This window comes from Nansenia antarctica, assembly GCF_963989245.1.
Source record: "Nansenia antarctica genome assembly, chromosome: 19".
Classification (NCBI taxonomy): Eukaryota; Metazoa; Chordata; class Actinopteri; order Argentiniformes; family Microstomatidae; genus Nansenia; species Nansenia antarctica.
This window is the reverse complement of record NC_137692.1, coordinates 23,468,987-23,481,679: the sequence shown is the minus strand read 5'-3', so window position 1 is coordinate 23,481,679 and position 12,693 is coordinate 23,468,987. Positions and strand designations below refer to the sequence as shown.

General features: G+C 42.1%; 1 protein-coding gene across 1 annotated transcript; it reads left to right on the top strand.

Moving 5' to 3' along the window:
- Window positions 1–1,469: 1,469 nt before the first annotated feature.
- Window positions 1,470–6,384, top strand: LOC308174016 (dehydrogenase/reductase SDR family member 13-like; the record flags this gene model as incomplete). Its single annotated transcript, XM_080549069.1, has 5 exons — window positions 1,470–1,605; window positions 2,710–2,828; window positions 4,199–4,322; window positions 5,382–5,708; window positions 6,125–6,384. The coding sequence occupies 5 exons, from the start codon at window positions 1,470–1,472 to the stop codon at window positions 6,382–6,384; spliced, it is 966 nt and encodes a 321-aa protein (XP_080405195.1).
- Between the last annotated feature and the right edge of the window lie 6,309 nt (window positions 6,385–12,693).

Below are 12,693 nucleotides of genomic sequence, written 5' to 3'. Positions count from 1 at the left end.
TTCCTAAAGATGTGAGAGATTTTCCATCCTGATTTTTTTTGGGTGGTTTCTCTTTGTTCTAATAATTATTATTTCAATACTTATATATAAAATCATTAATATTTCAATTATCAATATAAAACAGAAAAACATAAAGAAATTCACACCAATAAACAAATATAATATAATGTTTTAAATCAGAATCGCTTTTATTTTATTACATCTTACTGTACAACTTAGTAAACAATAGTCAAATAATTTGGCTTTGGCTCAACATTGCAGCATTCAGATAAAAAAACATAAAACATAATTATAGTTATAATATAATAGCTCAAACAGTTTCTGATTGGGGAGGCTGGGGTCCCTAATAATCCTGAGGGTCTTTCTGACACACCGGTCCTTGTAGGTGACGTGGATGGAGGGAAGCTTGACAAGACATTGACGATATAGTTTTAGTTTTAGTAGGGGGGGGAGAACATTTGAAATATATTCTAAAATCTAAATCTATCTCTATAATCTAAGTTCAATATTATGCGATACCTTAATATTGCCAACAGGGGACACTACTTCATCAACGTTAAAAACACATGTCTGAGAGAGAGAGAGAGAGAGAGAGAGAGAGAGAGAGAGAGAGAGAGAGAGAGAGAGAGAGAGAGAGAGAGAGAGAGAGAGAGAGAGAGAGAGAGAGAGAGAGAGAGAGAGAGAGAGAGAGAGAGAGAGAGAGACAGACAGAGAGAGAGACAGACAGAGAGAGAGAGAGAGAGAGCATTTGAGTGCACAAGTGTTGTGTGATGTTTGTTGTTAATAAACATATTAACGCAGTAAGCATGTTTTTTTATGCCAATAAAGCGCCTTTGAACTTAATTTAAATGAATTGCGAGAGAAAGAGAGAGAGAGAGAGAGAGAGAGAGAGAGAGAGAGAGAGAGACAGACAGACAGACAGACAGAGAGAGAGAGAGAGAGAGAGCATTTGAGTGCACAAGTGTTGTGTGATGTTTGTTGTTAATAAACATATTAACGCAGTAAGCATGTTTTTTTATGCCAATAAAGCGCCTTTGAACTTAATTTAAATGAATTGCGAGAGAAAGAGAGAGAGAGAGAGAGAGAGAGAGAGAGAGAGAATAAAAGAGAATGAGAAAGAGGGGGAGAGAATTAGAAAGAGGGAGAGAATTCGAAAGAGAGAGAGAGAGAGAGATGGGAGAAAAAGAGAGATAGATAGATAGAGAGATGGTTATGAACAACTATTCTATTCTACTTTGCACCATTTTGAAAATTATTATTATGCCCTGGCTGGAGAAAACGTACTTGTAAGAATGCTTTAAGAATCCCTTCGTGGGAGAAACCGTGTTGGTACAGTGCAAACATCAGATACTATTATGTTGTCAGAGAAGAGGGTGTGTCTTATTGACAGAGTAAAGGCTATAAAAGTAGCCCCCCTGCCCTGTTGTAAGACCAAACAAGAAGACTGGTGTCCCTTTAGGACTACAGCCATGTTTACCATATTATGTCTGGTTGTTGGTGTGGTTTCCTTTATTGCTTTATTTAATATTTTTCATAATGTTTTTGTTAAAGGAAAGAAATGTACCAGTAAAGTCAAACTACATGGTAAAACTGTCATTGTGACTGGTAAGTCCCTTTTCCAGTATTTGTGTCTAAGTGTGGGGTGTGTGCGTGTGTGTGGGTGTGTGTGTGTGTGTGTGTGTGTGTGTGTGTGTGTGTGTGTGTGTGTGTGTGTGTGTGTAAGATCTTCCACAATCAACTTTGATATTTAGATATATCTATGTTATGCTGGATATTACACATGAACATGTCTGCACACTGTTGCCACTTGATTGTGTGTTTTTTGAAATACAGTAAATACCCATAAATAATATACAGCAGTAGCCTACAGAATATATAATTGAAGACTGACTGGCAGAAATTAGAGGACAGACTCTTGAGATTGTGCTGCATAAAACGGAATAAGGAATGCTCTCAAACACACGTGCCAATGTTTTCAACTGGCAATGTGTGTTGCTGTTTGTCTCCTGTTTGTCTGTGTTTTGTCATGTGTCTTTAATTGTTTATCCTGTTCTTATGTAATATGTAATGATTATGTATTATGCAATATGTACTATTATACAGTACAGGCCAAAAGTTTAGCTTTTTTGTTGTTAATAAAATAATTTGTTGTTGTTGTTAATAAAATATATAATAATAATATTATATATATATATAATAACATATTATTATTAACACATATTATATTTAATATTATTATAATATATTTTATTAACAACAAAAAAGCAAAGGGTGGCTACTTTGAGGAATCTAAAATACAAGACATATTTAGAGTTATTTCACACTTTATTGTTAAATACATACTTCCTATGTGTTCATAACTTCATTCATAGTTTTGATGCCTTCAGTGAGAATCTACAATGTACCAAATAGTCATGAAAATAAAGGAAACGCATTGAATGAGAAGGTGTGTCCAAACTTTTGGCCTGTACTGTAGATATATACTGTTTTGTATTATATTATACATCATTATTGTATTATGCTTTATGTGTTGTAACTTAGGACCCCCTCGAAAGCGAGATGGCTCATCTCAAGGGGTTTTATCCTAATAAAAGAAATGTACAACACGTCTACCTCCATCAGCCTTCATTGCTACAGTATACACCATTATGTCAATGATTAACCAAAAAAAAAATCGCAACACACCTCTGCTTGCCTCCTCAACCTCAGGGAGTAACACAGGCATCGGGAAGATGACAGCCATAGACCTGGCCAGGAGGGGCGCCAGAGTCATCCTGGCCTGCCGCAGCAGAGAGAGGGCTGAGGCCGCCCTCCAGGACATCAAGAGGGTGAGTGGAGAAAGCCAAGGAAGGACCTAATTGTTTATTTATGTCATGTGATTAATTTATCTACAATACATTCATCCGAATATGTGTTGATGGAAGGTAGGCATAGTTTAGGATGCACATATTGATATAGACATATCGACATACATATACAGTATATGTATATATAGTATAATGTGGTTAGTATAATGTGGTATAATGTAGTATACTTTCTATGGAATAATGTAGCAGGAACGCCTTAACATAAAGGCGGTGTCCCAGGGCCAGCAAGGACGCTGGACGTCATGGGAAGGTCTCACAAACAGGCCCATGTCATGGTCTGACCTGTGGAAGATCCCCCAAGCTAGGCTCAGCTTCCTGATCAGAGCAACATATGACGCCTTGCCTTGTCCCCGAAACCTCCACCAATGGTTTTCTGCCGAAGAGACCTGCCCCCTTTGCAACACCATCAATGCGAGCCTCCAGCACATCCTGACAGGCTGCAAGACAGCGCTGTCCCAAGGCCGCTACACATGGCGACACGACCTGGTGCTGAAAAAGCTGGCAGAGGTGGCAGAGTCATGCAGACAGTCATGCAGACAGGAGGCAAACAGCAGACCTTCAGCTCCAGACAGACATCCCATCCAGTTTGCAAGGGCTGGAGAGAGAGTCAAACCCTCCCGTCAGAGAGATACAGCAAGACTCCTCGCACCGGGTAGTGAGTGGACCATGAGGGTCGACCTGGGGAGACAGCTCCAGTTCCCCAGGGAGATCGTGGAAACATCGCTCCGACCAGACCTGGTCATGTGGTCAGAGGCTTGCAAGACAGTCCTTCTGGTCAAACTCACTGTCCCTTGGGAGGGTGGTTTGGAGGCAGCCAACGAGCGGAAGCGAGCCAAGTATGCAGATCTGGCGGCGGAGTGCAGGGAGGCTGGCTGGAAAGCCGTTACGTGCCCTGTGGAAGTGGGGTGTAGGGGCTTCGTAGGTTCCTCAGCTGCTCGCCTACTCCGTGACATAGGATGCACGGGAGCAAGGCATCGGAAAGTCATGAAAGAGCTGGCTGAGGAGGCGGAGAAAGGCAGCTTCTGGCTGTGGCTAAGAAGGAAGCATAAGGGTTGGGGGGCGAACAACACCTGGGGCATCAGCAGGGGGTGGCAGGGAGAGATCCCTGCCATCGCTCCGCCACCAGGAGATGTACTGGGGTTAAAGGAGCGAATGACTGGTGGTCCCCAGCTGATGACCCAGTTAGGCCCACATAGGTGTTCAGTGAGGTGTCACAGCACACCTGTTCTAAAGGCACTGTTGGAGGTGCGTCAGGCAGCAATGCCCAGCAGGAGTATCACCTGTATCATGATTTATCTGTGGTATAATGTAGTATACTTTCTGTCCTGCAGGAGAGTGGCAGCAGTGAGGTGGTGTTCATGCAGCTGGATCTGGGGAGTCTGGAGTCCGTGCGCTGCTTTGCTGAGACCTTCCTGAAGACAGAGCCCAGGCTGGACCTGCTCATCAACAATGCAGGTGAGTTCTGAAGAGAGAGAGAGAGAGAGAGGGAGGGAGGGAGGGAGGGAGAGAGAGAGAGAGAAAGAGAGAGAAGGAGGGAGGGAGAGAGAGAGAGGGAGAGAGACAGAGAGACAGAGAGAGAGAGAGAGAGAGAAAGAGAGGGAGGGAGGGAGGGAGATGGAGAGAGACAGAGAGAGAGAGAGAGAAAAAGAGAGAGAGAGAGAGAGAAAGAGAGAGAGAGATGGAGAGAATGAGAGATGGATAGAGAGAGAGAGAGAGAGAGAGAGAGAGAGAGATGGAGAGCAATGGGGGGTTAACACGACAGTGTACTCGATAGAATCCATTCAAACACACCTACATTCCTCGGATGACAAAATAATTCATCAAGGTCTTTGAAATTGACCTCCAACCGCCTCTCTACATCATTCTATCTACATCATTATGGATAGAGAATAAGTGCCGATCCGATTTAAAGGCATCCTCTGAGCTAGGGGTGGCTGTGGCTCAGGAAGTCGAGCCTGTGTGTAATGATCGGCAAGGTCGGCGGTTCGATCCCCTGCTGGCTACGTGTCTTGGGAAAGACACTGAACCCCAAATTGCTCCCAATGAGCGGGCCGGCCGGCGCCTTGCATGGTAGCTTGCTGCCATTGGTGTGTGAATGTGTGTGTGAATGGGTGAATGACAGGCCATTGCAAAGCGCTTTGGAATAAGGTGCTGTATAAAAGTGCACTCCATTTGAGCTGTGTTTTTTTTTTCTCCACAAAGTATGTTTCTAATGAGCTCACACTGAGGATGGATGTCGTGAGCTTAGAATTATAAGGTTCTATCTCCGTTTAGGGCAGTTCAGAGATATTGAGCGTCAAAGTTTGTACATTCCATTATGTTTTGTGAGATGGAACCTTTGTATATTATTAATTACTAACTCAAAAATGTCACCATTTAAAAAAATAACACCACACAGGCATTAATAAACACCTAAAGGATCAGATTATGTAAAAAACTAAATTTTGACAAAAATTTAGATAGAACCTGCTGGAACCATAATTCTAACATCACGATGTGTCTCCCTTTGCGCAGGGATCTACATGCAAGGCACCACGGTAGACGGGCTGGGTATGCTGTTCGGCGTGAACCACCTCGGCCCCTTCCTGTTGACCAACCTGCTGTTGGACCGCTTGAAGGAGTGCGGGCCGAGTCGCATCGTCAACGTGGCCTCCACGGGTCACAACATGGGTGTGGTCGACTTCGACTGTCTGAGCAAGACCAAGGAGCTGGGCGTGGGCACTTCGTTCCTGGACGACCTGTGGATCTACGCTAACAGCAAACTGTGTAACGTCCTCTTCACCCACGAGCTGGCCAAGAGACTGCAGGGCACAGATGTCACCTGCTACAGTCTCCACCCAGGTCAGTGAGTGTACCTGTACCAGGGGAGAGGCTGGTGGAGGTAGAAGTCATCGTTGTAATGCATGGAATGGAATGAGGAGTGGTATAAAAAACACACTTTTTTTGTTACTATGGCACACATATTTGATACCATTCCTCATTCCATGATTCGATAGATTTACAATGAGCCCTGTCCTCCGATTTCCAGAGGCTGGTGGAAAAGGTAGAAATCGGAGGACGACAGGCTCATTGTATCCTGGAGTGCACCCACCACAAGTCAAACAATTGGTGAATGAAAAAATGCAGTATTTAGGCATCCCTCCTCCTTAGACTATACAGAATAAAAGACTCACTCAATGTCATGGAAAAGGTTTACAGTATGTACCGTCCGTCACAGCCAATGTTTTGTTTTTTTACTTATATTTCGTTTCCTTCAGGAGCCATCAAGTCTGATCTGTTCCGATACACCACTTCCCCCTTCCTACTGCTGACGAGGCCCTTCTCCGTACTGTTCTTTAAGAACACGGTGGAGGGCGCCCAGACGACCCTCCACTGCGCCCTGCAGGAGGGCCTGGAGCCTCTGAGCGGACGCTACTTCTCCAACTGCACCGCGAGGAACGTCTACGCCAAGGCCAAAGACGACGCCGTGGCTAAGAAGCTCTGGGAAGTCAGCGAGAGATACAGCGGGCTGTCCTGAGAGACCCTGAGGCGTCCTGACTGGACGGCAGCACGCTTCATTCTGTGACGTTAGAATAATAAGGTTCTATCTCCATTTTTGTAGTTTTTTACATAATTTGATCCATTAGGTGTTTATTAACGCCTGTGTGGTGTTATCTTTAAAATGTTGACATTTTTGAGTTAGTAATTCATAAACTACAACGGTTCCATCTCACAAAACATATCTCTGAACTGCCCTAAACGGAGATAGAACCTTAGAATTCTAAACTCACGATTCCTGTGTGGATTGAGGCTGGTGGAGGGGGAAATGGGAGGATGGATGGAAGAAATTAAGAATGGTATATCAACAAGGAATGGTATCAAAAACAACGGAGTATATGTACACAGACATGTACACCCACCAAACACACTCACACAAAGGAACCAACGATATACACTCTATGATGACTCAGAAGTTCTTGTTAAACACAGTCAATACAGTTCTCCCCATATTGGTTGTTATATATACATTGTGTTGGTGTCGACTGACTCATTTTGTAAAACCCTAATTTTGTCATATTGACTTGAGTCTATTTTGTGACACAATAAACATTCCTCTAAGTATCTGAATCACGTCATGTTGCGAAATGTCTTTACAAGGCAAATACAAGGCAAAACATTGTCCTCAATAATGTCTTACTTAATACTGTTTGTATGATGATTGTGTGAATGAATGAATGAATGGTCTTTATTGTCATTGCTACAGTACAGGTACCAAACAACGAAATTTAGGAGGGGTGGCTCCCCTGGTGTTAGGAAAGAAAAAAAAAACACTTGCTGGTTTACATAAATAAAGGCTATGTACACTATCCACTATACTATACTGTACAGATAGACGACTAGGGTTGTCATATTGCACATAGTGTTATTGCACATTTATTTAAAGTGTCGCAGTTTGCAGGCTTGAAATGTACATATTTGTGCCTCAGCACTACACCTGATTTTTTTCAGTCCAGCAGCTGCCATCAAAAAGGGGTGAATGTTAAAGGTAACTTAAAAGTAAACAAATAAACAAAAGTGTGTGTATTGTGAAGGTTCAAGCTGTGGTTGTATGTTGACATAGCCTACTTAGACAGCAGCTCACGGCTCTCATCCATGTGTATTTTTAGACTATTGTAACAAGCTGAGTCGAAATAGCTTATGAAAGACTTGTGTGTTTGGTGTGAGGTCCAAATGCCGGTTTCTTCTTGTGGTATTATCCTCTAACAACAACAACCATTGCACCATAAACTCCATGATCAGGGGGGTATAACATGAACGTCGCTAAAGGAAAATTATGGCTTATTGATAAGTTTCGCTAGACTTAAGAGACTTAAATCTCATGAGACTTATCAAAAAGCCTAATAATTTTACTCTCTTACACTTGTGTAATGTGATGTAACAATAAACTTGAAACTTGAAACTATAATGAAAAGGTCTATAACACATTGAAATAACATTAAACTAAGATAATACGATGGTCATCATATCATAATAGAAACAAAAAGATGCAGGAAAACATAAACTGTTCCAATCCAAACGAACGCACTCTCATTCATCTACTCAAACACCAATGGCGGCAGGCTACCATGCAAGGCGCCAGCGCGCTCATTAGAGTTCAACGTCTTGCCCAAGGACACCTCGTGACACACGTGGGCAGCCGGGGATCAAACTACCAAACCGCTGACCTTGCGATCATTAGACGCCGGCTCTACCTCCTGGGCCACAGCCGCCCCCGTTCACTAAGTCCCTCCATCTCTAGTCTAGCGGTACACTCTAGGCTCTCCGTCTCTGTCACTCTATTCGATTAATGGCAGAGAGAGGCTTTGCAACCATGGCGATATGAACAGGCCCGAGATATTAATCACAAAAGCTCATATTTTTCCACAGCTCAAGACCTTCAAGTTGGGGTGTGTTGTGTGCTTATTGCAGCACCTTCGCAAATGTTGGTTCTCTCCTCCTCATTTTTGTCAAAATTTAGTTTTTTACATAATCTGATCCATTAGGTGTTTATTAACGCCTGTGTGGTGTTATTTTTAAAATGTTTACATTTTTGAGTTAGTAATTCATGAAATACAAAGGTTCCATCTCACAAAACATAATGGAATGTAAAAACTTATTTTTCAATATCTCTGAACTACCCTAAACGGGAACCTTATCATTCTAAGCTCACGACATTCCATGCATCACAATGAACCTGCGTGCATCTACCTCCACCAGCCTCCCCTGGTGTGGATGTATCCTAAGTTTATTTTGACATGATTCTAAAGAAAAGGTAAATTACCAGGTGAAATATATCTTTGTGAAGTGTAACTTAAAAATAACTTTTTTCCGAGACCAGTTTACTTCATCATCAAATGATGTAACTGTACGACCTTTTACCAGCAGCGATCGATCTGCCTGACGTGAGTCAATGGATATAGTATGATTCATGATGACTCAGTGCATTTCTTGCTGGATGACTCAGCATTTCTCTAAACACAGTCAATAAAGTTCTCCCCATATTGGTTGTTATAAGTTTGTGTTGGTGTTGACTGACTGTAAGTGTAAACCCATCACTTTGTCATATTGACTTGAGTCTATTTTGTGATACAGCATGTCTATACAGGGGCAGGCCAATTAAGAATGGACACAGGAGAAGACCCTAACCCTAACCCTAACCCTAGCAATGAAGGTAAAGGTGAATGTTGAAGGTGTGACGTTAACAATGAAGGTAAAGGTGATTGTTGAAGGTATGGCGCCTCCCACTCTGCCTGCCTATAGGTTGTTGCTGGTTCCTTTGGGAACCTTGGCAGAGTGGATTTAGGGTTTTTGGTGAGGTCTCGGGGTACCTTAGTTTTACACTACATACATACAGTACATACACCCCTTACACATGCAACATACATTCTACACCCATTCACTCATGGCATACACCACTGATTCTTATCCATATTCCTATCCATATGTTATTTCGTTTATTTAGCTTGTTTACTATAATGAAAGTTGTATAATTTAAATACATGTGTGGACTCCCTTTTTGTCACTACCTTCGGGTTCGTGACAAAGGTAACTGAATAAATAAACAAATAAATACATACATAAATAAATAAATAATACAACTAAAGTTTGTGTATTGTGAAGATTAACAAGACCTTTGGACCACTAAGGTCCCTCCCTCCATCTCTGGTCTACACACTGGGTTTAAAGGCTCTCTGTCTCTGGCACTTCATGTGATTAATGGCATAGACAGGCTTTGCAACCATACGCGATATGACCAGGCCGAGATATTCATCACAAAAGCTCCGGTTTCTCCAGAGCTGCAGATCCTCAGTGTGGGTTAGGGTTAGGATTAGTAAGGTCCTCAGTGTGTCTCACTGCAGCACCGAAGCTCCCTGGTGTCAGTGCTGACCCCTCTGTCTTACACATGCAGCTGCTGGACCAGGAGGTAATGCCACTGCGTGACGTTAGAATTATAAGGTTCTATCTCCATTCAAAATTTAGTTTTTTTACATAATCTGATCCATTAGGTGTTTATTAATGCCTGTGTGGTGTTATTTTTTTAAATGTTGACATTTTTGAGTTAGTAATTAATAAAATACCAAGGTTCCATCTCACAAAACATAATGGAATGTAAAAACGTTGACGCTCAATATCTCTGAACTGCCCTAAACGGAGATAGAACCTTATCATTCTAAGCTCACGACTGGTCAAACTCTCTGTGGTGCATCTGGACATGTTATGTATTAGTTATGTAATAGTTATGTATATGTTATGTAATAGTTATGTATATGTTATGCATTAGGGAGTGTTATGCAGTGGAGGCTGGTGGAGGTAGAAATCGGAGGACGGGCTCATTGTAATGCAACGATGTAATGATAAGCCCATCCTCTGATTTCTACCTCCACCAGCCTCCCCTGGTGTTAGGGTCAAACGGGGTGACCCACTACAGATGAACACAAACAATACTCGCAGACAAAGACAAGGAAGTAGTACCCTTGACACACACTCCTGTCCAGAATCCAAACTATGGCTGGTGGCACTGGTCCAAACATGAAGTGGTTCAGAGGCCATGCAGAGATGAGTGTTCTGTATGGGTGCCCTGGAGTTCATGTTGACTGATAATATTGTGCTGGCAGCTCTCTCCACAGTGACGAGCCTCTCTCAGTAAGGGAGGGTGCACATTCCTGACATGTTTCAGTGTTGAGATTGTGTACACAACGGGTGCAATCTGTGGACGTCTCTCTTCCGTGTGGTTTGAGTGACTGTGACTTGCATTAATTTTAATGCTGCAGCATTTTAACTTCAACATCAATAACATTGCACAGTTTAACTTAATGCACGACTGCTTATGCTTCATTTCTTTCAATGCAGCAGTCGTGCATTCACTGGTCTTGTGCTCATAGTTCATTGGACAGGCTGAAGGAGGTTGAGATCATTGTGTGTGGCCCATTTTCGTGGTGTGCATCACAATGAGCTCGTCCTCCTGTTTCTACCTCAACTACCTCACTCATTCAAATAGAAGCATTCATGAGAAGGTAGTTGAGGAGCGGTTAAAGAGAAGTTGCTCTCTACTCAACGGTGTTGTCAGGGGTGCAGTATTTCGTGACGTTAGAATTATAAGGTTCTATCTCCATTTTTGTCATAATTGAGTTTTTTTACATAATCTGATCCATTAGGTGTTTATTAATGCGTGTGTGGTGTTATTTTTTAAATGTTGACATTTTTGAGTTAGTAATTCATAAAATACAAAGGTTCCATCTCACAGAACATAATGGAATGTAAAAACTTTGACGCTCAATATCTCTGAACTGCCCTAAACGGAGATAGAACCTTATCATTCTAAGCACGTTTTGAGTTTGCAAAAAGGCATGTCAGAGACTCCCAAAATGTATGGAGGAAGGTGCTCTGGTCAGATGAGACAAAAAACGTTTTGGCCATCAAGGAAAACGCTATGTCTCGCGCACACCCAACACATCCCATCACCCCAAGAACACCATCCTGGTGGTGGCAGCATCATGCTGTGGGGCTGTTTTTCAGCAACAGGGACTGGGAAACTGGTCCGAGTCGAGGGAAAGATGGATGGTGCTAAATACAGGGATATTCTTGAGCAAAACCTGTATCAGTCTGTAAGTGATTTGAGACTAGGACAGAGGTTCACCTTCCAGCAGGACAATGACCCCAAGCATACTGCTAAAGCAACACTTGAGTGGTTCAAGAGGAAACATATAAATGTGTTGGAATGGCCTAGTCAAAGCCCAGACCTCAATCCAATTGAGAATCTGTGGTCAGACTTGAAGATTGCTGTTCACACGCGCAAACCATCAAACTTGAAGGAGCTGGAGCAGTTTTCCCTTGAGGAATGGGCAAAAATCCCAGTGGAAAGATGTGGCAAGCTCATAGAGACTCATCAAAAGTGACTTGCAGCTGTGTTTGCCGCAAAAGGTGACTCTACAAAGTACTGACTTTAAGGGGGTGAATAGTTATGCACATTGACGTTTTCTGTTATTTTGTCCTATTTGTTAGTTGTTTGCTTCACAATAAAAAAAAATCACATCTTCAAAGTTGTAGGCATATTCTGTCAATTAAATGATGCAAACTTTCAAACAATCCATTTTAATTCCAGGTTGTGAGGCAACAAAACATGAAAAATGCCAAGGGGGGTGAATACTTTTGCAAGGCACCGTATATATTTTTTGCTATCCAGTATCAGAATGAGCTGGCTGATTTCCCCTACTACTCTACCAGATAGATCTATTAAACTGCATTGAACTGTTATGTAGTTTTGTGTTATTGTATTATGTAAATAGGCAAATGCAATACAGTTTTGGTCTGACTTGACTTGAGGTTTGCAGCAATAACTCATCGTCCTCCTTATCATCATCAATGAGACGAATGTCAACATCCTCACACACCCGGCCCGTGTCTCTTGGCTGGTTTTAAGATACAACAATCAAATGGTTTAAAAAGCGCAGACATGAGAAGACATAGACGCCATAATTGGTGAAAGATGATTGTGTTTTTACAATGTCATTTGTTGTTTTAGTAGTGTGTAAACATTGTGGATAGGGTGCGCCTACAAAAGAGGCCTTATCTCAGGGTGTTTCCCCCAGTAGAAATAAAGGTTAAATAAATACTAAAATAATCATAAGCATTACATGGTCCTCTGTGGCTCAGTTGATAGATCATTGTGCTAATGACGCTTTGTTTCGTGAGCTTAGAATGATAAGGTTCTATCTCCGTTTAGAATGATAAGGTTCTATCTCCGTTTAGGGCAGTTCAGAGATATTGAGCGTCAAAGTGTTTACATTCCATTATGTTTTGTGAGATG